Source organism: Urocitellus parryii, chromosome 5 (assembly GCF_045843805.1).
Source record: "Urocitellus parryii isolate mUroPar1 chromosome 5, mUroPar1.hap1, whole genome shotgun sequence".
Classification (NCBI taxonomy): Eukaryota; Metazoa; Chordata; class Mammalia; order Rodentia; family Sciuridae; genus Urocitellus; species Urocitellus parryii.
This window is the reverse complement of record NC_135535.1, coordinates 137,345,130-137,371,529: the sequence shown is the minus strand read 5'-3', so window position 1 is coordinate 137,371,529 and position 26,400 is coordinate 137,345,130. Positions and strand designations below refer to the sequence as shown.

The window sequence follows — 26,400 nt, the reverse complement described above, 5'->3', positions numbered from 1 at the left end:
AAAAATATTCAGTGACATTGAAGAATGCTGGGGATTGAACCCAGCAGCACTCTGCTATTAAGCTATTTCCCCAACCATTTTTTTTCCTTTTTCAATTTTTCATTTTGAAACAGTGTTTTGCTAACTTGCCTAGTTTGTCCTTTTACTTACCGTTCTCCTACCTAAGCTTCCCAAATACCTAGGATTATAGGTGTGTACTTACTATGTCCAGCAAGAATAATGTTTTAATAGAGTATTTTAATCTTTGTGTTTTTCTTATCCATGCTATCAGTTCATTAACCTTTTTTTCTTATGTGACTTTTAAAATCCTTGATTTTGGATTTAAGAGTTTATAAATGAAAGTATGGGGGGGAGAGAGAAAGAGTTTGTGTGTGTGTGTGTGTGTGTGTGTGTATGTGTATATGTAGGAAATAATCTGTCAGGTTATATGAGGAAAGGACTCAGTTCTAGAGTTTCTAGGCACCTTTTGGCTTTCTTTCCCCCTCTCACTCCACTTTAGGATGGTATTTTTTATATTTTTATTTATATTTTTATATATTTTATATATACACATATATTTGTATGTTTTCTTCTTATGTTAACAATAACTCAAAGACATTCTTCAATGTCACTGAATATTTTTCAACATAGCTTTAATAGCATGATTTTACCTGGTAGAAAACTTGAAGATTGCAAATAATAGTGACACGTCAATGTTTCAGTTAAATATAACCAACTCTCTAAATTCAGGGTCCTTAACACTTATTTGGGATCTTGACACTTATTTTCCTTTTTTAACCAACAGTGCTAGGATTAAACTTTGAACCAGTAATTATGTTATTTAAGCTAATTTAACCAGCTATTACTTTCTTGAGCTATGATTAGAAAAGCAGATTGAATTTACTGAAGAAATGTGATCTCTCTGGATTTTTTTTTCCTTTCTCTTCCTCCATTATGTTTATTAACATATTTTTATCTTTTTAGATTGGGGAAATTCAACCAGTCACTTCCTGTTTTGCCTTAAGATTTTTAACATGAACTGTAATTACTTCCTGAGACCTTCTATTTTGTCAGGAATATTCCCAGATAGCTGCTGTTCTGTCACGAAATAACTCTCAATGTTAATCCTTTCTCTTTTTCATTCTTTTTTTTTTTTTTTTTAACTTTCTTTTTGGTGTTGTTAACTTGAACTCAGGGGTATTCCACCACTGAGCTACATCTCCAGCCCTTTTAAAAAATTTTTTTTGTTTTGAAACAGGGTCTTGTTAAATTATCCTGACTGGCATTGAACTAGAATCCTCCTGCTTCCGCCTTTGGAGTAGCTAAGATTACAGGCATGTATGTGCCATCATACCTAGCCCTTTTCCATCTTTTTATGGACTCTAAAGTCTTTGCTATTTTCAGATTTCATAGTTGAATGGTGGTGTTGGTTTTTTAGTTGTGTAGTTCCACATTTTAGTGTAAGATGACAGCATTGAAATCAGTATGTAACTACAATAAATGTATAGCTATGTTGGTCACTTAGCCCCTTGTAAAAGAAGGAACTTGGTGTTTTAAGGTTTTTAAAAAATATATGCAGATTTTAGGTAATTTTTTAAAAAATATTTTTTTTTTAGTTGTAGTTGGACACAATACCTTCATTTTATTTATTTATTTTTATGTATTGCTGAGTATCAAACCCAGGGCCACACACGAGTGAGGCGAGCGCTCTACTGCTGAGTCACAACCCCAGCTCCTCTAGGTCATTTTGATAACTTTCTGAAGTCAATGTTCCATGGAATCTAACCAGGTGTACAGGTATCTCTTTTAGTTCTAGTTTTCAAAAGATACTGAAAATAAGGTAAAAGATAATTTAGCTATCTTGGCTGTACTCTAATAAATTTAGACTCAAAGGTCCAACTGCCTTTTGGATAAACACTTTCACTGTCAGTAAATTGTGAATAAATAGGGTCTGGGACTTTAATTCATTGCCCTCTCTTCAGTACCTAGAAAAGTCCCTGATGTCTAGCACATTATATGTGTAGGGGTTAGTGCTAGACATTGGGAATGGCATGCAAATATGGATAAAGTTACATTCTACTTTTAAGGTACTTATTATCTAATAAGGATGAGACTTAAAAAGTGATTTAGACAAAAGGATATGTGTGCTTAGGAAAAGGAGTAATATCAGAATCAAGGTAGTTTGAAAAGGGTAGTATGTGGGTGGGAAAAGGGTAATAAAGTTGGTGCTCCCATTATCTAGTGATGGAATAGCTTCAATCCTTTTTCTTCTGTGCTATCTATTTTAGTCAGTGTCATCATTATCCTCCCAGACATGCAAGCCATAAACCTGTATGTCATTCTTAACTCCATCTCTCCCTTATCTTCTATATCTATTCACTGAGTTGTGTGGTTTTTTAGTTTTTTTTTTTTTTTCTGGTTTATATTGATTCCTTCCACTTTTCTCCATCTTCACTGTTCCCCTTCCAATTCAGGCTAATATGTATTCTCTCTAGATTTGAGCAGCTGACTCTTAAAAAGTCTTTCCTGATTTAAGTGTTATTCTCACTCTATTCCAAGACAATCTTCTAAGAGGCAATTCTGATTATAATCTAACTCCAGTTTAAATAATTCTGTGTCTACCTATTGATCTTTAGGGCAGAGTGCTTACAAAGGTCTTATTATTACTTCTTTTTAAAATTTAATTTTTGCCAGGAGCACATTTCAAAATAATTTTATTGACAGATCAAGATCTATATAAGTTAAATATAAAAGACTATATAAAACATATGTACAGTTTAAAGAACAGTTAATTATAAAGTCAGCAGTTTTGTACACATCAACTGAAATAAAGAAATAGAACATTACCAGTACACCTTCTAATACAACTTGCTAATGTATTTTTAAAAAATATCTTATAGTTTTGCCTTTGTATTTATGAAACCCTACCATATAATTTCTTTTTATCATCTTTCAGTGTTACATATGTCTGTTAAGTTCATGTTATTTTAGATAGCCAAAGAACTCCTTGAATTTTATCCAGATTTTAAAAAATCACTCTCAAATTTATTGTCATACCTTTCTTGCCATATTTTTAGAGTATACCTATTGTGCATTGATCCCAAGAACAGAATTAGGAGACAAATCTTATTCTAGTTATTATTTTTAAAATCCCATTACTTTTTAGTAATTACTATTAATCATAGAATAGGCTCTTCTGAAGTAGTAAGATGGAACATAAGTGTTCTAGTTCAATCTGAATAAATATGTCAGAGATTCTATAGAAGGAATCCTTCCATCAACTAAGAGATTAGTAAATGATTTCAGGATTACATAATGAAAGACTTAATTCATTTCAATTTAGCTAGCATTTTGGGACATATATAATGTGTAGGGGTTAGTGCTAGACATTGGAAATGGTATACAAATATGGATAAAGTTACATTCTACTTCTAAGGTACTTATTATCTAATAAGGATGAGACTTAAAAAGTGATTTAGACAAAAGGATATGTGTGCTTAGGAAAAGGAGTAATTTCAGAGTCAAGTTAGTTGGAAAAGGGTAATATGTGGATGTAAGATGTAAGTAGGACTTAATCAAGAAAATATAGTGTGTGGGAATTTGCATTGGTTTTAGAATCACATTAAATTCAAATACTTGTTCAGTCTTTCTAAACCAAGTTAAAATACAGGTGGTACTCTTAAGTTGTTGAGAATGTTGTATACAATTATATATTCATATGTGTGTGTCACACAAATATACATAAATATATGCATGTTTATGTTTTATGACTATTTTATGAATAAGTACTTAATAAATAGTTACTTTAGTTAATTATCAACACCATCATGATTATCTTTTAGGTAGAATTGGGGTAGAGAGGAACGATGAGCATTGTAACAAGGAAGAAAAATACCAAGCTAAGGCCTGTGTGGAACTGAAAATAGAGCATTTGGCATGTGCTCTGATGTAGGGATTCTGACCGTGGAAATGTACAGGAAAGCATTCCCCTGGGGAACAATCTCCTGGCGGGTAACAGGCACCCTGTTTCCCACCCTTAGAATGCCCTGCAATCTCTCTTAGGTTCTAGTAATATAGCTAATACATGTGCAGTGTCTAGCTGGTATGGCAATGCCCTGAGAAGCCTCTATGTTAGAGCCTCATCAAGCCTCAACCTTGATTGCAAGCACATAGCTCCTGGGAATAAAGGAACTTGTTAGATAACTACAATGTTTCATCAAGCTCTGGATACCCACCTAATAGTATCTTTAGACAATGGACTTTCTTGAGAGCTTCACAAAGCTCCTGACATTTCATATTGTAACTGTGATATATAACTGCAAAATAAGCAACCTTACTGGTACTATAATCAAGAATGTAGTTATGGTACTAATAACTTAATGTAACCTATTGGTATAAATAAACACAGCCACTTGACAAGGAGCCACTCTGCCACTTTCCTGCCTCTGTACCTTGTCTCTGTGTCACCCTTTATTTATTTCTTTACACTTTACCACTAAGCTACATCCCCAGCCCTAGTTTGCCTTTTATTAATAACTAGAATTAGTGAGCATCTTTTCTCATGCTTATTTACCATTCATCTATCCACTGTGGTGAAGTCTGTTCAAATCTCTTTTTTTGGGGGGACTGGGGGTTGAGCAGAGGGGCACTTAACTACTCAGCCTTATCCCCAATCCCCTTTTTAAAGTTTTATTTAGAGATAGGGTCTTGCTAAGTTGCTTAGGGCCTCACTAAATTGCTGAGGCTGGCTTTGAACTTGAGATCCTCCTTCCTCAAACCTCCTGAGCTGCTGGGATACAGGCATGCGACACAGTGCCCAGCTTATTAGTCATTTTTAAATTAGGTTATGCATCTTCTTTATTATTGCTATAGGAGTTGTTTATATATATTCTAGATATGTTCTTTGTCAGATTTATACTTTAACAATATACTTTCCTAGTCTATGTTTTTCTTTTTTCCTTCCTTTTTTAATTTAATGATATCTTTTGCTAGGCCAATTTTGTCCTATCATTGAGGCATTTCTTCCTATTTTATATTCCATATATTTTAATATTTTCCTAGTTTGGCTTTTGTGAACACAAACTACTCCTTTGCCTTGTATTAGCTTTGGGAATTTATTCACTTTTCTTTCCAGTGCCACCCCCCACCCCCATTTGCATTGTTTTCTCCCATGCTTGTTCTGTCAATAGCAGCTGACATCTTAAGGAAACCCCGCTGAAAACCTCCAGACCTCTCTTTACTACATCTTGGTACTGTATCCTGTGAATTCTAGCCAATGTGGCCTGCCTAAATTCTTTCTCCCATCTCATGATTGCCTTGCTTTTGGGTTCCTCCTTCCTGCACTACAGCCTGCAAACTCTAGGCAGTAAGGTGGGGTAGTGGTGGGGTTTACGTAATTGGCCTTTCTTCTAACTTACTCTGACTATAACTGAGTATCTAAAAACCATTTATCTTATGTTTGGTCCAACTTTCTAGTGGTTTAAGACAGGATGTAAACCTATTACTCAATTTTGGCTAGCAGGTGGAACCTCTTTTTATGTATTTTTGCTTGAGGAAAACTATACTTGAGTTATTATAGTTTTAGTTGTGTTAAGCTGTCAGATCTGTATTTATTTCTCCATATATGCACTGGAGCTGATGTCCCCATCAAATGTATAAAAAGTCTTAAATTTTTTTTTCTTGGTAATTTTCTTCCCCAAACATCTCATATCTCTGGCACTTCTTGTTGCTTGTTTGTTATATAAGCATGGAAATTATATGACTTGTCTAAAGCTCTATCTGATACTCCCAGATCAAGTTTAAAAACATACTCTGCATAATATTAGTTGAATGTGAACCATGAATTAACCATGAGCTTAGAAAGATCTGGCTGAGTACATTTGAGGAAAAACATGCAATTATTAGTTGTTTTTCTGGTTGAGCTCTTTGAATTACTTAAGTATTCATTTTAGATGTTTTACCTACTTGAACACATGCATTATCGTCCTCATTTAGTGATATAATTTTCAACTGCAAAATAAATTTTGATTGCCTTGGCAGCTTCTCCTTTAAAAAACATTTCTATCTTTCTGCCAAAAGACTGCATTCTTTTGTTAAAGAAAAAACTTGGTCTTCTCTGTCAGTGCATCCTGAGTGAGCCTCATAACTGTTTAATATTGAATGTTAAGGTCAAAGAAAGCTACATGGGATCACAGATCAAGGCAATCATGAGATGGGAGAAAGAATTTAGACAGGCCACATTGGCTAGAATTCACAGGATAGAGTACTAAAAAAAGTAGGATATAGCAGTCTTTTTTTTTTTTTTTTTTAATTTTGGTACCTAGGATTGAACTCGGGACACTCAACCACTGAGCCACATTCCCTCTGAGTTGCTTAGCGCCTCACCGTTACTTGAGGCTGGCTTTGAACTCAGAATCTTTCTGTCTCAGTCTCCAGAGCCAGTGGGATTACAGGTGTGTGCCACTATGCCAAGCAGAATATTAGCAATCTTTATGCTCTCAGTAATCATCTGACAAAATGATATGCAGAGGCCTATGTGTAAGTGTAATTGATTATTTCCTTTTAATATTTTTTATATTTCTGACATAACTTTTATCTACATATATTGTGATGTGTGTATGAGAGGGAGGGAGAGAGACAGAGAGAGAGAGAGAGAGAGAGAGAGAGTGTGTGTGTGTGTGTGTGTGTGTGTGTGTGTGTAGAGGGGAGAGTTCTTACACTTTTGTTTAGACATAGACTAATTCCCATTTGTTGTTGCCAAGATTTTGGACTTAATCATAGACCAACTCTGGATTGGAGAAGGTTGAATATTTTTGTGATTTGGATAAAATTGTTCCCCATGGCTCACATGTTGAAGGCTTTGTCCCCAGAGCATCTGTGCTCTGAGGTGGGGCTTTTGAATAATGAAGGCTCTAATCTTACCAGTAGATTCACCAATTAATGAATTCATAGCTAATTGGATTACTGGGAGGTGATGGAAACTTAGGAGGTGGGGCCTAATTAAAGAAAATAGGACACACGGGGCATGCCCTTGAAGGGTATATTTTGTCCCTGGCCCCTTTATCTGTCTCTCTACTTCCTGGCTGCTATGAGGTGAACAGCCTTCCTTCACCATGTGCTACCCGCCATATGTTCCATCTTACCACAGGCCCACAAACAATTAAGCCAAGTGTCCATGGACTAGAACTGCTGAAACTGTGAAACAAAATAATTCTTTCCTCCCTTTGATTTTCTCAGGTATTTTGTCACAGTGAAGGAAAGCTGAATAACTTAGAAATGAAACCAGAAAAATCCCCACGTCACCCTTGGAATGTGTTTAAAAAGAAACCAGGATTTGGCACTTCCAAATGGTGATTGGGCCTATACTAACTGGAGTAAACTACTTCCTAGGAGATAGCATAGAACCAGATTGAACTCTTCTAAGACTTATCCTGAATTAGAACACTTAAAGCAAAAAGCATCGTGTTCCTAGAGATGGAATCAAATTACTTCTTCACAAAAGTTACTGATTTATTTTATAAAAACTTTGACATAACTTGAATGGTTTCTATTAATGCTGAACTATTAATACTCTTGTATATTTGCTTTGAAGTATTTAGAATTTTACTGACTACTCAGAAAAACTTTCTTGTATGTGTACACACACACAAACCCTACAACATTTTTAGCCTTCCATAGTTGAAGATGCTCAAGTCCCTGTTTTGGTTGTTCATATATAATTTAGAAAAGAAACATGATATGTTTTTCCATTTGACACTTATGTTACTTAACTTTGTTCAAAAACAAATAGAAATTTGAGTAAGTCTTATGAAAGGGCAAATAGTATAAGTAGGAGCACCTGCTTAAGAAGGATTATGTTAACCCTTTGGAAGAAAAATACATTCATTTTGGACATAGGTATTGCCATGGGAATAGTTGGTATTTTATATACTAGAGTTTGACATTTTGCCAGTTGAATTTCACATAAGTAGAAGGCAGTTTGTATTTTGTCTCATGGAAGCATGGTGTCTGTAATAATTAGTCATGTGGTGTGTTCCTGAAGGACAATTTCTAAACTGTCTTTATTCATCCTCTTGCAGACTTACATCTTTGACCAGTTTTTTGTAGGACTGCATATGTTTTCTTATTGCACATTATTCCAGATTAAATGCCTGAGAATTGTGTTCTTTTACTTTTGTACATTCTTAGAGAAGAATCGATGCTTTATTTAACAAATAAGCCATTGTCTTCGTCTGTGGAATTTTCATGTGCTTGTATCAAATCGCATGTCACTAAAAGAGTGTTTTAAAGTGGCCAGTTCAGATTTATATTCTATGAGCCTGTTACCAAGCACTGATAATGTGCTCTTCCTTAGCTAGGATCTCAAAATACCTTGAAATAGGACTCCCCCCCATCAAACAAAACAAAAAATCTAATTTGATTTGAAATTATTCTAAATTAGCAATGGTTTAAAAGTAAACTTAAGTGTCTAGATTCCTAAATTATTTATTCTACTTCAGATATGCAAGTATTTTATTTTACATAAGATTAAGATTTTTCCAACTGATTTTTTTTTTTAATAAAGAGTATCCATGAAACTTGATTTATGGTGTGCCTATAGTTTTGCTTTTGCATTTGAATCTTGATACTTTGGATTATCTGAGTTTTGAAATGTTATTAAATCAAATGAGTTTATCATGATATTATGATTTCCTGTAGTACAAAGTGTTATATATTGCTATTTTAGAAAGAGATCTGAACCTGAACTCCTGGAATCTAAACTACCAATCTGTATGACCTGGGGCATTTCAGGGTTGTAACTACTTTGACTCTTGCCATGGCTATTTGCTATCACACATTGATTGAATACACTATGCCAAGCACTGGTTTATTGCTATATTTCAAATCCAACAACTCTGCAAGGGAAGTGGCTTATCTTTGTTTTGCAGAAATCAGGGCTGAGACAGGAGCAGAAACTTGCCTGAGTAGGTTATGCCTTCTTGTTTTCAAGCTGCAGGACTGTGCCCCTCACTTCTACTATGCTCACTTATTCTATCTGATGCTCTCTGCTTTCTGAAGATTTGGACCAACAGAGTTAAGAGATCAAATTATAAATTTATTTTGGATGATGTTAGGTGTGCTCTGTTTTAAGGAAGTTAATCTTTTGAGCTTATAAATCAGACTGAGAGGAATAAATATTTTTGGAAAGGTTATTCGTTTTCATTAAACCACTTCTTTAAATTTAATGGATGGTATTTTTCTAGTGAGTTTAGTTAATTCATGGTTCAAAAATGACAGGCAAGTAAATTAACTTCAATTTTTTCATCTCTAAAAGCATATAATAGCTACATGGTAGTGTTAACCAGCTGCTGCACTTTATTAGGGCTACAGTAGTCAGTATTTCTATTTTAAGTTTTACTAGGAATGTATTCACAATGCATCTCCAATAACACCTCCTAAGTAAAACCCACCCAGTTTTTCCTCAGAAGAATTTGTTCTCCTTCTGAGTTCTCCTAACATTGGACAAATGCTAATCTGTAAGAACCAGGCATGTTTAATTTGTGTTTTAGTTCTTTTACCTCAGAGCTCTTTCTCCCCATTTCCCCAAACCCCATCTCCACACTCTGATAAAAGAAATTAGTGTGGTATCTGGGACTTGGCATGAAATGGTAGCGTTTGTCACATCTAACAAATTAACCAAATGGATCTTTGAAAAGTCTCTTCTTTATTATATCCTGGAAATTTGAGTACAGCCATTTTATCTAGGTCCTTTTGTATGAATACAAACAACATTAGCCACCTCTTTTCTCTTAAGTTGCAAGAGTATCTACTACATGCAAGATACTTCAAAGCAAAAAAGGTAAAGACAGAAAACTAACAAATAACCACAGATGAAATTGCTCATTTCTCCTTTATACTTTGCATAATCTCATAAACTTAAAATTATTTTTACTTGGTTATTGTAGAAAGTTATAAACTATAAAAACACAGTTTTAAATTGCTTATTATTTCCCATAGGCCCATTTGTATTTCTATCCAAAATCTTATAAATTTATGGCTTTCTAGTTTTCAGACTTTAATTTTGACCCTACAATCTTAGTCATCTTTGTCTTACTGTATTGGCACGTTTAACCAGACATTTAAAATACTTTTTAAAATTTTTTTTTTTTGGGGGGGGACCAGGAATTGAACCTAGGGGCGCTTAATCACTGAGCTACATCCCCAGCCCTTTTTATTTTTTATTTTGAGATAGGATCTTGGGGCTAGGGATGTGGCTCAAGCGGTGGTGCGCTCGCCTGGCATGCGTGCGGCCCGGGTTCGATCCTCAGCACCACATACAAACAGGGATGTTGTGTCCACTGAAAACTAAAGAATGAATGTTGAAATTCTCTCTCTCTCTTAAAAAAAATAAAAAATAAAATAAAACAATCAAAAACCAAAAAAAGAAAAAGAAAAAATGTTCTTCTAACTTTCCTTTCTCCTCATTAAAAAAAAAAAAAGAGAGAGAGAGAGATAGGATCTTGCTGAGTTGCAGCTGGTCTTGAACTTGTGATCTTCCTGCCTCAGCATTTTGAACTACTGGGATAATAGGCATGCATCACTGCAACCAGCTGGGTGGCTTTTTGTTGTTGTTTGTTTGTTTTTTGTTTTTAATGTTACAAGTTTCTACAATAGAAATTGCTCTATCTAAAAAGACTATAACTATGACATTTATAAAAAATTCATACTTTTGAAAATAGTCTAAAAATTTTTTAAAAATACATATACACATTTAAATTTAGATTCAAAAGACAGTAATTTATTTTGATTATATGACTTTCTTTGTGAATCTAATGTATAAACTTATTTGATTTCCCATAAAACTCCAATAAGCATGTTAAAGCATCTTTTTCCTCAACTGGTTCTAACATGATTGACAGCAAAGCAGATAAAAGAGAGGTTGCAGCCTAGATTTAATTTCTTCTATCACATGAATGTATTTAGTAGTGTTTGAACTCTGATAATTTATATATAACCCTTTCCTTTGACTCTTTTTTAAAAAAATTTTTTAGTTGTCAATGGACCTTTATTTACTTAATTTACTTTAATATTTATTTACTTTAATTACTTAATTTATTTATATGTGGTTCTGAGAATTGAACCCAGTGTCTCACACATGCTAGGCAAGCACTCTACCACTGAACTATAATCCCAGCCTTCCTTTTGATCTTTAATTCCTCAAAACACGTTTTTCACATATGTGTATATTATTTATATTATATTATATATTTTTTGTTTCTATTTCCTCTTCATTTGATTTATATTTGATACTTATGTCTATCCTATGTTGTTCAACACATTAGCCACTGAAAAGAGGCTGGTCTGAATTGAGATGTCTATACAAAGTCTTGGTGGAAAAAGGATATCAGTTCATAAAGCATTTTTATATAAATTACATGTTGAAATGATAATACTTTGGATATAATGTCATATATCTTGTTCTAAGTGCCCTGGAGTTCTTCAGTAGTGGAAAGAGGAGTTGCAGTGAATTCTTTCCATGAGAAAATGGGGGAGTTGCTGTTCTCCTCCCCTGTGTCCTAATCTTATGGAGAACAATAATGGCACTTTGGATTTAGGGTTGTTCCTGGCTTTGAGATTTCTGCCTAATAGTTAAAGAACTTATAATATACACCAGTGTATTTCTATTACTTTTCCTTTTCCTTTTGTCTAAAAGGAAAGTAGAAGAGGAATTAATTTATCCTGTAATAGACAATGAAGAATGATGAATGCATCAGATATATACGCTCTCTAAGGGGTACATTTTTTTCCTGTTCAGCTGATTGTTACCATATAGGAATACATGGACTTGTATTGTCAAGTCTTTCAGGTTTCCAAGAGGAACCAAAAATCTGTATTTTTATGAATTTTTATATCTCCCAGTTCTTAAATCTGATAAGTAACACAAAATTTAATAATAGTTTTACAGCTTAAACTAATTACAGTTGAGGCCTGAATGCTACTGCTCTGTGACTTTTAACCCAAAAGGATGTTTCTTGGAAATAAATATAGATTTTAGGTACTTCAGATGACCCAGTTAAAGTATACAGAGAGAAGCTTGGAATTTCCAATTGGTGAATGGCTTTTAAATTTTATACTTTTTTTTAAAGAAAATATTAACCTCTAAGTAGTGAATAATTGTCTAAAAAGTCTGTTTTGAAATACTGTTGCAGTTTCAATTTTTAAAAAATCTGTTTGCCTGGGTTTATTTAATTTTGTTGTTGGTGGTGATGGTGGTTTTTGTTTTTTGTTTTTGCTTTTGTGGTGCTTGGGGATAGAACCCAGGACCTCAAGTGGTAGGCAAGCAGTCTCCACTGAACCACATCCCTGGTCCTTGATAAATTTTTTGAGTATGTATTTCTAGCATACTTTTAGTTTCTGTGAATGTTATTCTATTATTTACTTTTCTGTAGTTTTTTTTTTGTATTATTTACTTTTCTTTTTTTTGTATTTTAATTAATTAATTAATTAATTTTAATTTTATTGTTGGTTGTTCAAAACATTACATAGTTCTTGATATATCATATTTCACACTTTGATTCAAGTGGGTTATGAACTCCCATTTTTACCCCGTATACAGATTGCAGAATCACATCGGTTACAACATCCATTGATTTACATATTGCCATACTAGTGTCTGTTGTATTCTGCTGCCTTTCCTATCCTCTACTATCCCCCCTCCCCTCCCCTCCCCTCTTCTCTCTCTACCCCCTCTACTGTAATTCATTTCTCCCCCTTGAATTTTTTTTCCCTTTCACCTCACTTCCTCTTGTATGTAATTTTGTATACCTCTGAGGGTCTCCTTCCATTTCCACGCAATTTCCCTTCTCTCTCCCTTTCCCTCCCACCTCTCATCCCTGTTTAATGTTAATCTTCTTCTCATGCTCTTCGTCCCTACTCTGTTCTTAGTTACTCTCCTTATATCAAAGAAGACATTTGGCATTTGATTTTTAGGGATTGGCTAGCTTCACTTAGCATAATCTGCTCTAATGCCATCTATTTCCCTGCAAATTCTATGATTTTGTCATTTTTAAATGCAGAGTAATATTCCATTGTGTATAAATGCCACATTTTTTTTATCCATTCGTCTATTGAAGGGCATCTAGGTTGGTTCCACAGTCTTGCTATTGTGAATTGTGCTGCTATGAACATCGATGTAGCAGTGTCCCTGTAGTATGCTCTTTTTAGGTCTTTAGGGAATAGACCGAGAAAGGGAATAGCTGGGTCAAATGGTGGTTCCATTCCCAGCTTTCCAATAAATCTCCATACTGCTTTCCAAATTGGCTGCACCAATTTACAGTCCCATCAGCAATGTACAAGTGTACCCTTTTCCCCACATCCTCGCCAGCACTTGTTGTTGTTTGACTTCCTAATGGCTGCCAATCTTACTGGAGTGAGATGGTATCTTAGGGTGGTTTTGATTTGCATTTCTCTGACTGCTAGAGATGGTGAGCATTTTTTCATGTACTTGTTGATTGATTGTATGTCCTCCTCTGAGAAGTGTCTGTTCAGGTCCTTGGCCCATTTGTTGATTGGGTTATTATCTTATTGTCTAATTTTTTGAGTTCTTTGTATACTCTGGATATTAGGGCTCTATCTGAAGTGTGAGGAGTAAAGATTTGTTCCCAGGATGTAGGCTCCCTATTTACCTCTCTTATTGTTTCTTTTGCTGAGAAAAAACTTTTTAGTTTGAGTAAGTCCCATTTGTTGATTCTTGTTATTAACTCTTGTGCTATGAGTGTCCTGTTGAGGAATTTGGAGCCCGACTCCACAGTATGTAGATTGTAGCCAACTTTTTCTTGTGTCAGACGCCGTGTCTCTGATTTGATATCAAGCTCCTTGATCCATTTTGAGTTAACTTTTGTGCATGGCTAGAGAAAGGGATTCAGTTTCATTTTGTTGCATATGGATTTCCAGTTTTCCCAGCACCATTTGTTGAAGATGCTGTCCTTCCTCCATTGCATGCTTTTAGCCCCTTTATCAAATATAAGATAGTGGTAGTTTTGTGGATTGGTCTCTTGTGTCCTCTATTCTGTACCATTGGTCTACCTGCCTGTTTTGGTACCAGTACCACGCTGTTTTTGTTACTATTGCTCTGTAGTATAGTTTGAATTCTGGTATCGCTATACCACCTGATTCACACTTCCTGCTTAGCATTGTTTTTGCTATTCTGGGTCTTTTATTTTTCCATATGAATTTCATGATTGCTTTCTCTATTTCTACAATAAATGCCGTTGGGATTTTGATTGGCATTGCATTAAACCTATAGAGAACTTTTGGTAATATCACCATTTTGATGATGTTAGTTCTGCCTATCCATGAACAGGGTATATTTTTCCATCTTCTAAGATCTTCTTCTATTTCTCTTTAGGGTTCTGTAGTTTTCATTGTATAAGTCTTTCACCTCTTTTGTTAGGTTGATTCCCAAGTATTTTATTTTTTTTTGAGGATATTGTGAATGGAGTGGTTGTCCTCATTTCCATTTCAGAGGATTTGTCCCTGATATACAGGAATGCCTTTGATTTATGCTTGTTGATTTTATATCCTGCCACTTTGCTGAATTCATTTATTAGCTCTAATAGTTTCTTTGTAGACCCTTTTGGGTCTGCTAGGTATAGAATCATGTCATCTGCAAATAGTGATAATTTGGGTTCTTCTTTTCCTATTTTTATGCCTTTAATTTCTTTCATCTGTCTAATTGCTCTGGCCAGTGTTTCTAGAACTATGTTGAACAGAAGTGGTGAGAGAGGGCATCGCTGTCTTGTTCCAGATTTTAGAGGGAATGCCTTCAATTTTTCTCCATTCAGAATGATGCTAGCCTGAGGCTTAGCATAGATTGCTTTTACAATATTGAGGTATGTTCCTCTTATCCCTAGTTTTTCTAGAGTTTCGAACATAAAGGGATGCTGTACTTTGTCGAATGCTTTTTCTGCATCTATCAAGATGATCATATGGTTCTTATTTTTGAGTCTATTGATGTGGTGAATAACATTTATTGATTTCCGTATATTGAACCAGCCTTGCATACCAGGGATGAATCCTACTTGATCATGGTGCACAATTTTTTTGATATATTTTTGTATCCGATTCGCCAGAATTTTATTGAGGATTTTTGCATCTAGGTTCATTAGAGATATTGGTCTGTAGTTTTCTTTCTTTGAAGTGTCTTTGTCTGGTTTAGGAATCAGGGTGATGTTGGCCTCGTAGAATGAATTTGGAAGTTCTCCCTCTTTTTCTATTTCCTGAAATAGCTTGAAAAGTATTGGTATTATTTCCTCTTTAAAGGTTTTGTAAAACCCATCCGGTCCTGGGCTTTTTTTAGTTGGTAGTCTTTTGATGGTTTCTTCTATTTCCTCAATTGATATTGGTCTGTTTAGGTTTTCTATATCCTCCTAACTCAATCTGGGCAGATCATATGACTTAAGAAATTTATCGATGCCTTCACTATCTTCTATTTTATTGGAGTATAAGGATTCAAATTAATTTTTGATTATCTTCTGTATTTCTAAAGTGTCTGTTGTGATATTGCCTTTTTCATCCCGTTTGCTAGTAATTTGAGTTCTCTCTCCTCTTCATTAGCATGGCTAAGGGTCTGTCGATTTTATTTATTTTTTCAAAGAACCAACTTTTAGTTTTGTCAATTTTTTCAATTGTTTCTTTTGTTTTGATTTCATTAATTTCAGCTCTGATTTTAATTATTTCTTGCCTTCTACTTCTTTTGCTGTTGTTTTGCTCTTTTTCTAGGATTTTGAGATGAAGTATGAGATCATTTATTTGTTGGTTTTTTTCTTTTTTTAAGGAATGAACTCCAAGCAATGAATTTTCCTCTTAGAACTGCTTTCAATGTGTCCCATAGATTCCGATATGTTGTGTCTGTGTTTTCATTTATCTCTAAGAATTTTTTAATTTCTTTCTTGATGTCTTCTATAACCCATTGATCATTCAGTAACCTATTGTTCATTCTCCAAGTGATGCATGATTTTTCCTTACTTCTTTTATTGTTGATTTTCAGTTTCATTCCATTATGATCAAATAAGATGCATGGTATTATCTCTACTCCTTTATATTGTCTAAGAGTTGCCCTGTGACATAATATATGATCTATTTTTGAGAAGGATCCATGTGCTGCTGAGAAAAAAGTGTAATTGCTTGATGTTGGGTGGTATATTCTATATATGTCAATTAAGTCTAGGTTATTAATTGTGTTATTGAGTTCTATAGTTTCCTTATTCAACTTTTGTTTGGAAGATCTGTCCAGTGGTGAGAGAGGTGTGTTGAAGTCTCCCATGATTATTGTATGGTGGTCTATTAGACTCTTGAACTTGAGAAGTGTTTGTTTGATGAACATAGCTGCACCATTGTTTGGGGCATATATATTTATGATTGTTATGTCTTGTTGGTGTATGGTTCCCTTGAGCAGTATGTAGTGTCCCTCTTTATCCCTTTTGATTAACTTTAGCTTGAAATCTATTTTATTTGATATGAGTATGGACACTCCTACTTGTTTCCGAAGTCCATATGAGTGATATGATTTTTCCCAACCTTTCACCTTCAGTCTATGTATGTCTTCCTATCAAATGCGTCTCCTGTAGGCAGCATATTGTTGGGTCTTGTTTTGTGATCTGTTCTACTAGCCTGTGTCTCTTAATTGGTGAGTTTAAGCCATTAACATTTAGGGTTATTATTGAGATATGGGTTGTTCTTCCAGCCATATTTGTTTATTTATGTTACTAAACATGGTTTGTTTTCCTCTTTGATTATTTTCCCCCCTTTACTGTCCTACCTCCCGCTGTTGGTTTTCATTGTTATTTTCCATTTCTTCTTCCTGTAATATTTTGCCAAGGATGTTTTGAAAAGATGGTTTTCTAGCTGGAAATTCTTTTAACTTTTGTTTATTGTGGAAGGTTTTAATTTCATCTTCCATCCTGAAGCTTAATTTCGCTGAATACACAATTCTTGGTTGGAACACATTTTCTTTCAGTGTTTGAAATATGTTATTTCAGGATCTTCTAGCTTTTAGAGTCTGTGTTGAAAAATCAGCTGTTATCCTGATTGGTTTACCCCTAAATGTAATCTGCTTCCTTTCTCTTGTAGCTTTTAAAATTCTCTCCTTATTCTGTATATTGGGCATCTTCATTATAATGTGTCTAGGTGTGGATCTCTTATGACTTTGAACATTCGGCGTCCTGTAGGCTTCTAGGATTTGGGATTCTGTCTCATTTTTCAAGTCTGGGAAGTTTTCTCGTATTATTTCATTGAATAGATTGCTCATTCCTTTGGTTTGGACCTCTATACCTTCCTGTATCCCAATGACACTTAAGTTTGGTCTCTTTATGTTATCCATATTTCTTGGATGTTCTGCTCACGGTTTCTTAACAGTCTTGCTGAGCTGTCTATGTTCTTTTCAAGTTGAAATACTTTGTCTTCATTGTCTGATGTTCTATCTTCTAAGTGTTCTACTGTGCTGGTAGTATTCTCAATTGAGTTTTTAAGTTGGTTTATTGCTTCCTGCATTTCTAGGATTTCTGTTTGTTTGTTTTTTATAACCTCTATCTCCCTGTGTAGTTGATCTTTTGCTTCTTGGATTTGTTTATGTAGTTCATTGTCGAAGTGATCTTTTATTGTCTGATTTTGCTGTCTAATGTCTTCCTTGAGACTCCAGATCATCTGAAGCATGTATATCCTGAATTCTTTATCTGACATTCCATCTGCTGCAGCTATTACCTCTTCTAAAGTTGAATTGACCTGCATTGCTTGTGGTCCTTTCTTTCCTTGTCTTTTCATGCTGCTTGCGTTTCTTTCTGCTTGGTGAAACTGTTGTGTTATTGAATTTTCCCCCTATATATTTATATTGTTCTTGTATAGTTGAAAAGTCTCCCTTGCAGGGGCGGGCGGCGGCTGTGCTCCTCCTCCAATTGGAGTGATCTGTCTACCACACTGACGGGCCGCTGGGCCTGTTCTGCCGGTCGGTCGCAGGTCTGCCTACCCGCGGGTGGCGGCTCTGCTCTGCCCTTACTCCAATTGGGGTGATGTGTCTACCACGCTAGCGGGTCGCTGGCCCTCTTCCAGGTGTGGGAGGCAGCTCTGCTCTTCCCCTACTCCAATTGGGGTGACGTGACTACCACGCCTGCGGGTTGCTGGGCCTGTTTCGGGCGCCGCCGGCGGCTCTGCTCTGCCCCTACTCCAATTGGGATTAAGTGACTACCCCGCTGGCGGGACGCTGGGCCTGTTCTGGGTGCGGACGGCGGCTGTGCTCTGCCCCTATTCCAATTGGGGTGACGTGACTACCACGCCAGCGGGCTGCTTATTTACTTTTCCATAGTTCATTTTAATGTGAATTAAGTTTTCCAGAATGTTTAAAAGGCTCATGTCAGCCTATCTTTTCTAAGCTTACATATCTCCCTGCTCAGAAATACAGTCTGTTGCTTTCTGAAAATTTTCTGGCTTGATTCCCACTCCCCATCCCTCGCACACACATACACTCATCTGGGGCTGATCTTTGTCCCTGTTGTCTCTCTCTGATTAGTCTAGATTCCACTTACAACTGTTTCTCTTAATTGTGGGCTTTGTGTTTAAAGAGTTCACAGGGATTAGTTTTTCTCCAGCCCAGGCCCAGTAGCCCATCTGCCTCACAAAAGTACTAATGTGAGCTAACTTTTCCTTGTTTCAGTTGCTGACTCAAATTGGACCACAGAGCTTCCCAATGACTACCAGGATTCTTCTCAGTTTGCTCAGATGCTCTGTGGCTTTCTTTCTTCAACAGATACTGGTGATAGGCAGTTCTTGATGTTATTGGTGGTTCATAGATAATATTTGTCCACATAATTGTGTTGTAAATGTTTTTCATAAGTTTTTAAAAATTTGTTGACTAGTTGCTCCATCTGTTTTTCGTTCGTTTGTTTTGTTTTTTGGTCCTGGGGATTGAACCCAGGGGCATTTAACCGCTGAGCAATATCCCCATCCTTTTTATATTTTATTTAGAGACAGGGTTTTGCCAAATTGCTTAGGCCTTGCTAAGTTGCTAAGGCTGGGTTTGAACTTACTAACCTCCTGCCTGAGCCTACCGAGCCACTGGGATTACATGTGGTGTCACCATGCCCAGCTGTTCATCTGTTTTTAAGTTGGGGAGTCAGGAAATCCCAAACTTCTGCTTCTGTCCTTTCAAAATCCAGATGCACTAAATTTATTACCTGATATGTGGGGTGGTAGCAAGAAGATGATCATATTTTAATAGGCTTAAAATTAAGAACAGTTGTCATATTCTTTCCAAAAAGTTTGGGGAAAGCTAAACAGTCATTCACTGCTTCTTATAAAAGGCTTTTAACAGAAAACAAAATCATAAAACTTGAAGGCAATGAAAAAATGACAGTTTTGCTCATGGTGTTGAAAGTGGTTTGTTTATCATTGTGTAAATCCCACTCTCAACAAGAGACAAATCATATTAACTAGCATAGATTGGTTGCCATTTTTTTTTTGCTTTATTCAGAATTTAATGGCCAACTTAGGTTTTGTAAACCATTGAAGGATTACTGTTCACTGTTGAGACTTGATCTTAACCAAGAAATTTACTGATTAGCACTTGTCCTTATTGTCTAGATGTAGAAAAAAATAAATACACTTTAAACTTGTTCAGAAGAGCTCCATGGAGTAATCTATTTACTAAGGGCCAATTTGCTAATATTCATTCACATGAAGGCAATAAAGTGTTGAAATGCACATCTATTTCAAGTTCCTTTATCTGTAAAAAGGGCGATGTGTATGTAATCCAATCCTGAATCTTAGAACTTAACTTTCAATGTAAAAAGACCAGTTCTCTGCTACACAAAAATTCAGCCATATGCTTGATGTCTATAAAGTTAACTCTTTCTCCTTCTCTTCTTCTGCAGAGTCTCACTAAATTGCCAAGCCTGACCTTGAACCCACTACCCTCCAATCGCAGCTATTATGCCCAGCCATGTATATAAAGATTTTTCTAAAAATCTACATGTCACTGGTGGCAAGCTTGTAATTCCAGTGACTTAGGAGACTCTAAGCTGGAAGTATCACAACTTAGGGACACCCTGTCTTAAAATTAAAAAAATAAGAAGTACTAGGCATATAGGTTAGTAGTAGACCACTCCTGGGTTCAGTTTTCAGTACTACTAAATAAATATTTTTTAAAGGTTTAATTAAAATTTTTTAAAAGGCTGGGTAAGTTATATTACTACTGTATAAATATTATGTTTGATGATATGAATATGTATATTTTGCCCTTCAATTTCTCTTTTAAGGTCTCAGCCAGTTTCTTCTCCAATCATCCTTCAGTTTGGTCACGCAGAGACCCTTCTTCCACTACTTTCTCTCATGGGCTACTTCAAAGACAAGGAGCCCCTAACAGCTTATAATTACAAGGAACAAATTCATCGAAAGTTCCGAAGTGGTCATATTGTACCTTATGCTTCCAACCTAATATTTGTGCTCTACCATTGTGAAAATGCCAAGACTCCTCAGGAAGAATTTCAAGTGCAGATATTATTGAATGAAAAGGTGTTGCCCTTGGCTCACTCACAAGAAACTGTTTCTTTGTATGAGGATCTGAAGAACCACTACAAAGACATCCTCCAGAGTTGTCAAACCAGCGAAGAATGTGAATTACCAAAGGTGAACAGCACATCTGATGAGCTATGAGTAATTGAAGAACGTTTTTAGTTCATCAGTGCTTCCCCATAGGGAGTGATTACATGTTTATAATAAGTAGACAATATCTTGATTACAGAAGCTTTCATATTACTTGGCTATTTCTGTCTTTTCACAGAAAATCTAAGTTTTTTGAGGACCTGATACATATATAAGAAATGATTTTCACTGGAGCAGCTCTCTTAAGGAAATAAAAAAATCTTTTCAGAGAGACAACTAACAGGGCAAGTGTTTACAGAAATGAAATTTTTCCAACTTCTACAAGAAACCTCACACTGAAGTAGAGTATGATTTGAAAATGATACTTGCAAAGTCCTGGATTATCAAAACATGTCAATTGGATGATCCGTAATTTGATTTAACTGGTCCAATTGTGCTATAGATCTGTTTTTTTCCCAGGTGGAACAGTTCTAGTATTAATTGTGTCTCTTAATCAGAAGTATTGTGATTAACTAAGAGTATCATTTTAGAAGAAAGCTAACATTTAAGACTTTGAAACAGTGTTAAGAAACAGACTGATTTAAAAGGGCATCTTCACCGAATGAAGCAAGAAAAAAGTAAGATAATTATTTTTGTTAATAGTATTTTATAAAGTATTTAAACTCTTTCAACAATTACTTTTACTTTTAATAAGTCTTGCAAGGCTATTTCAATTATCATCAGACCTGTTTTAAGTATACAACAATGGAAAGACAAAAGAGGACCATTAGCAACAAGTCAGATGGATAAATCAGAGTTTCTTAAATTCGTTGTTTAGGTATCTTTTTCATTTTGTCCCTTGGCTCCCATTTTTAAATTTTATTATGTGAAGTGTATCCTTTTTTTTCTTTTTATATTTGTTCTTAGATATACATGACAGTAGAGTATATTTTGGCATATTATATATACATGAGTGTAACTTCCCATTCTTGTGGTTGTGAAATGCATCTTTTGGTTGTTTGACTTCTTTTTCATTAAAAAAAAGAATATCATCCTAGCTGACTTCGTTTCATACATCTGAACTCATTTCATAGAAATACTTCTGAGTTCTATCAAATGCCATGAAAATATTTTCTACAATAAACAAAATTCTTCTTTACCTGATCTTTTTTGCTCTCCTTGTTGAAATTCAGTCAGTTATTGATGTTGGAATTTCATACAGCCTTGACTCAGTCAGGCAACATAAGGCAATTTTCCAGTAGAAATTTCTTCAAATGAAGAGATTATTGTTAATGCATTTTATTTTAATCTATCTTCTCTTTAAAGATTATATCTTTCAGAGGAAAATGTAGGATTTTTGTCAAAAATGTATAGCTACTTTTGGGGCTGGAGTTGTGGCTCAGTGGTAGAGCACTTGCCTGGCATGTGTGAGGCCCTGGGTTCGATCCTCAGCCCGCAAATAAATAAATAAATGAAAAATTCATTTACAACTAAAAAAAAATTTAAAAAACAATGTATTAGCTACTCTTACAAAATAACATGAAGTAAAATCTCAATTTACTAGAATCCATTGCACTAATTTTTTGATAGTTTACTTTTGAGGGGATACATATACATAAACAAACACATATTAAAAATATGCATGTGTCTGTGTATAAATTGTCAGGTGTGATTTGGATTAGGACTCTTTTAATCAGATTTCAGTAGATAAAAATGGAAAAATCCACTTCAGGCTTGAAGAAAAAAAACTAAAATAGGATCTTTCTTGGTACTATTTTCTAGTTAATGTTTAATTTTTCAGTCAATGAAGTTGTACACTGATTTAGGGATATGATTAAAAAAATTTAAACATTTTTTCTGTGTACAGGAAAACCTCTTGCTCCTTTCATTTTTGCAAAATATAATTGGGACACCTTTAAAATTATATTTATTGTTGTATTATGGGATTTTGCTAGTACCTTTTGAATGAATTTTCTAAGTTTAAAAAAAAGTAGTACTAATAATTAAGTAAAAAAATACGAGTCAACACTTGAGGACTTTAAATATGGTGTTTGTGCTATGAAAAGTTTCATTTCTTTATGGCATTTTGAGAAATGGAATTACCTACAATGGCAAATATTCAGAAATGGACATGGAACAGATTAATTCAGATATTGTCCCTGGCACACAAATCTTAAAAGGAAAATATAGATGTTACAAGAAAAGAATCCCGAGTTCAAATGAACTTGGAATTCTGTTTCCTGTGGATGCCCCATTCTTAACATGCTGCCTTGTTTGACCGAGAATTCTTTTTAAAGAAGAATCTTCTAAAGAAGAATCCTCTTGTAAATGATAATGTATTTGAAATTTTTTGTATTTAACAATGTCACTCGGTACTGGGAATTTAGCTCCGTAGTAGCTAAGCATGCTCAAGGCCCAGGGTTTGATCCTCGGCACCATTAAAGAAACAAACAGACCAGGTCATTTAGGTTTCTTTCAGATAAGAGAATAGTGAATAATGGAATTAAATACAAGTCGAAAAAGGCTGTACTCAGTTGTACATTAGAGTAAATAGGTGGTATTATTAAAATTTTTATCTTAAAATACTATTTTATAAAAATGGAAACCCATTCAATTAAAAATCTGAACAAGAAAGTATCAAAATAGTGTATTGAAATTAGAAGATTCATAGATTGTTGATCTTACAATGAATGATGTTCCTAAAGTTGATGATTAGCTGGTAAATGCTGATGCATTAGTACACTCATTGTGATTATTTCTGCAAAATTCTGCTGTTTCTTTTCTTTTTAATTTGTAAATAGGCAGATAAGAGAATAAAATAATAAGCACTCATGCCCATCCAAAATGCCAAAATTAACATTGTAATATTTGTTTTAGAATGTTTCAAGAACAGCTTGGAGTACTTTTGTAGACCTCCCCTTTTTTCTCTCACTCCTTTCCTAGAGGTAGCCATCAACATAAAATCTGTATTCACTGTTCCATGGCATGCTTGACTCTAGAAACTTGTACTTTTGTTGTGGTATTTAAATTTTTTTCTATAAAAGTTCTTATACATTGTGTATTCTTGAATGAGTGATTGAACAGCATTTTTTTCAAGACTTCTTGATTCTGATCATTTTTTGCAAATTAATTATTTGACTTCATCAATACTTATTGAGCACTTTTCATGTAGAAGCACTAGACTTAGTCAATAGGCATGTAAAGATGAATGAACACTTAAAGGGTTGTCTTAATAGAACTTGAAAACAAATTTATCTGGTGTCTCGCACTAACTAAACGACTTGATTCTTTTAATGTAAAATATCAAAGACTATGAAAGTTTTATAAGAATTGCTTATTTTTATTGTTAAATAGGACCACACAGCCATCTTTATAAAGATGTATGGTAAGTATTTCAGAATGGAGGGGAAATAGGATCCATTTTTTATAATATTAAGGAGGCTGTGATACTATTCTGGTGCTATAATACTCATTTAGGAAATGCCTGAAACTGAGGAATCTCATAATAAAAAAGTTTTTATCTAGGACATATGAAGAGTTGAACATAGTAAAACTGTCTTAATTAACAAGGGTTCATTTATAATAAGTGACCAAATTACTCAGGTAAGTCAAAATCCAGTCCCTATTGTTTCTGCCATTTGGGTTGAGGAATTATGCCTATTGACATTAGCCAGTTTTTGGTCTGATCTACAACTTGATGTGTGCATTGCGTTGTATTTAGTTTTTTCTGGTTATATCATTGCCTTTCAGATTCTGCTAATACACAATCACTCTCTTGAAATTATTTTTTGTGGATAATTCTGCTCTTTAACACCATAAGCAAAAAGAAAAAAGTGCTTTTTTTTTCCAGGCATAATCAACTTTCATGATCTGAGTGCTTTCCTTTTGTAAACTGCAGAATTGATGCATGCCCTTAAAGATTTCAGAGTTTAATACAACTGAACCAGAACATAAAAGTGCAAAAGTTTGGCACATTTCTCTAAGATGATTTTTCATGTGGTTCTCTAATAATATTTAGAATTTGACTGCCTTTTGCCAAATGTAAATGAAATAAATATTTGCAATATTATATAATCTAGCAGTTAACTCTGAATTTATGTCACAGATCCTTATTTCTGTCTGCTTCATTCTTTTCTCCAGTATTTCCTTCCAGTCATCTGGTGGTCTATTCTACTCTTAAGCATCCTCACATAAACCTATTCAAGTGTTTTTTACTTGTTTTATGAGACAATTTCATGGCAGGAAAAGATTTGTCATGTTCTCTCTGCTTCTGGGCTCCCATGAGCTGAGCAGCTCTATTCCACCAGGTCCTTCTGCCATGATTCTGCCTCATCTTATGTCCAGAGCAATGGAGTTGGCTGACCATGGGCTGAGATCTCTGAAACCACAGTCCTCAGTGTAGGCACAGTGGTTTGCAGACCATTGACAGGCAGCACCTGGTAATAAAGCAGCTTCCTAGTAATAAAGAAATGAGACCAGAATGTGAAACTAATTAATATAGTCAACTCACAATACCTTGAGAAGTTCTCTGGCACCCGTAAAATCATTAAACAAACCACAGTGGGCTGAATCCCCAGACACTAAATAGAGATTTCAGAAAGTCTTAACAGGTTTTTACATTGTGGTTAATGGCTAAGGCACTTAACACAAAAAGTGAGACAGGTTTATCCCTGATTTATTTTTTGTGAAAGGACAGACAAAACGAATTCAGCAAAACAGAAATCCACTGGAAAGTAGTATCAGAGACAATATGTCACCTGAAGCATAAAAATCAAATAAAACAAAAAGGATTATGTAGACCCTTTAGTTATGAGGTTCTTCTGCTGCTCAGCTCATGTAGACCCTTTAGTTATGAGGGAAAGGGTTTTTAAAAAATAATAATAGGTTCAGTGGCACACACCTCTCTAATCCCAGTTGTTGAGGCAGGAGTATCTCAAGTTCAAGGCTAGCCTGGGCAATTTAGCGAGACCCTTATCAACAAGACCTTCTAGAAAATTAAAAAGGACTGGGGGTGTAGTTTAGTGGTAAAGCACCCCTGGTTCAGTCCACAGTTTAAAAACAAAAGATTTGGGGTTTTTTTCCAATTGAAGTAGTTAATTTGTAGTTTGAGCATCATTCCTGACACATTTAGGACAAGGTTAACTTCTAAAACATTATTTTATCATATTAAAGCAACACATTTTAAAATAGAAGGATTCTTTTCCTATTTTTTGAAATGGAGTCTCACTGTGTTGCCTAGGCTGGCCTTAAATTTGTGAGCTCTGGCAGTACTTACATTGTAGCCTCCCCAGTAGCTGGGAATAAAGGTGTGTGCTATCACACACAGCTGGAAGGATTCTATTCTAAAACTAGTCTCAGTGTCACATCTTTCATTTAATATGATCCTGGGTTTTAAGCAATTCTGTAGATCCAAGTAATTCATTTTACACTTTTGTTTGTTGTACTGGGAAAACAGATGTTTGTTCATTGAAATGATAGCTTTCTGAATTAGCGAATATAACAACAGTCTTAATTAGAATATTTACATTTCTAAAATAGTTAATATGGAAAATTGGGATGAAAATCTAGAGATTTTTTGTTTTTTTCCCTAAGAGTTCATCCTACCAAGCTCAGTTCTGATGATTTTTAAAAATTTATTTATTTTAATTAGGTATACATGACAGCATAGTGTATTTTGATTAATTGTACACAACTGCAGCACAACTTTACACTTCTATGGTTGTGCACGATGTAGTGTTACACCAAGTTCTGATGGTCTTGATTAAACATTAAAATGTTGTTGCTTACAATTCACAATAGCTAAATTATGAA

At 34.8% G+C, this 26,400-nt stretch overlaps 1 protein-coding gene across 2 annotated transcripts in view; it reads left to right on the top strand.

Moving 5' to 3' along the window:
* Minpp1 (multiple inositol-polyphosphate phosphatase 1) overlaps window positions 1-21,812 on the top strand; it is a 42,444-nt gene extending 20,632 nt beyond the window's left edge. Inside the window, exon 5 of one of the 2 annotated variants that reach the window (XM_026408965.2) lies at window positions 20,265-21,812. In XM_026408965.2, the coding sequence (XP_026264750.1) occupies window positions 20,265-20,661 (397 nt within the window). In that variant the 3' untranslated portion in view covers window positions 20,662-21,812. The remainder of the gene's footprint in view (window positions 1-20,264) is intronic. The other variant, XM_026408966.2, reaches the window with a different exon arrangement.
* The last annotated feature ends 4,588 nt before the right edge of the window (window positions 21,813-26,400 follow it).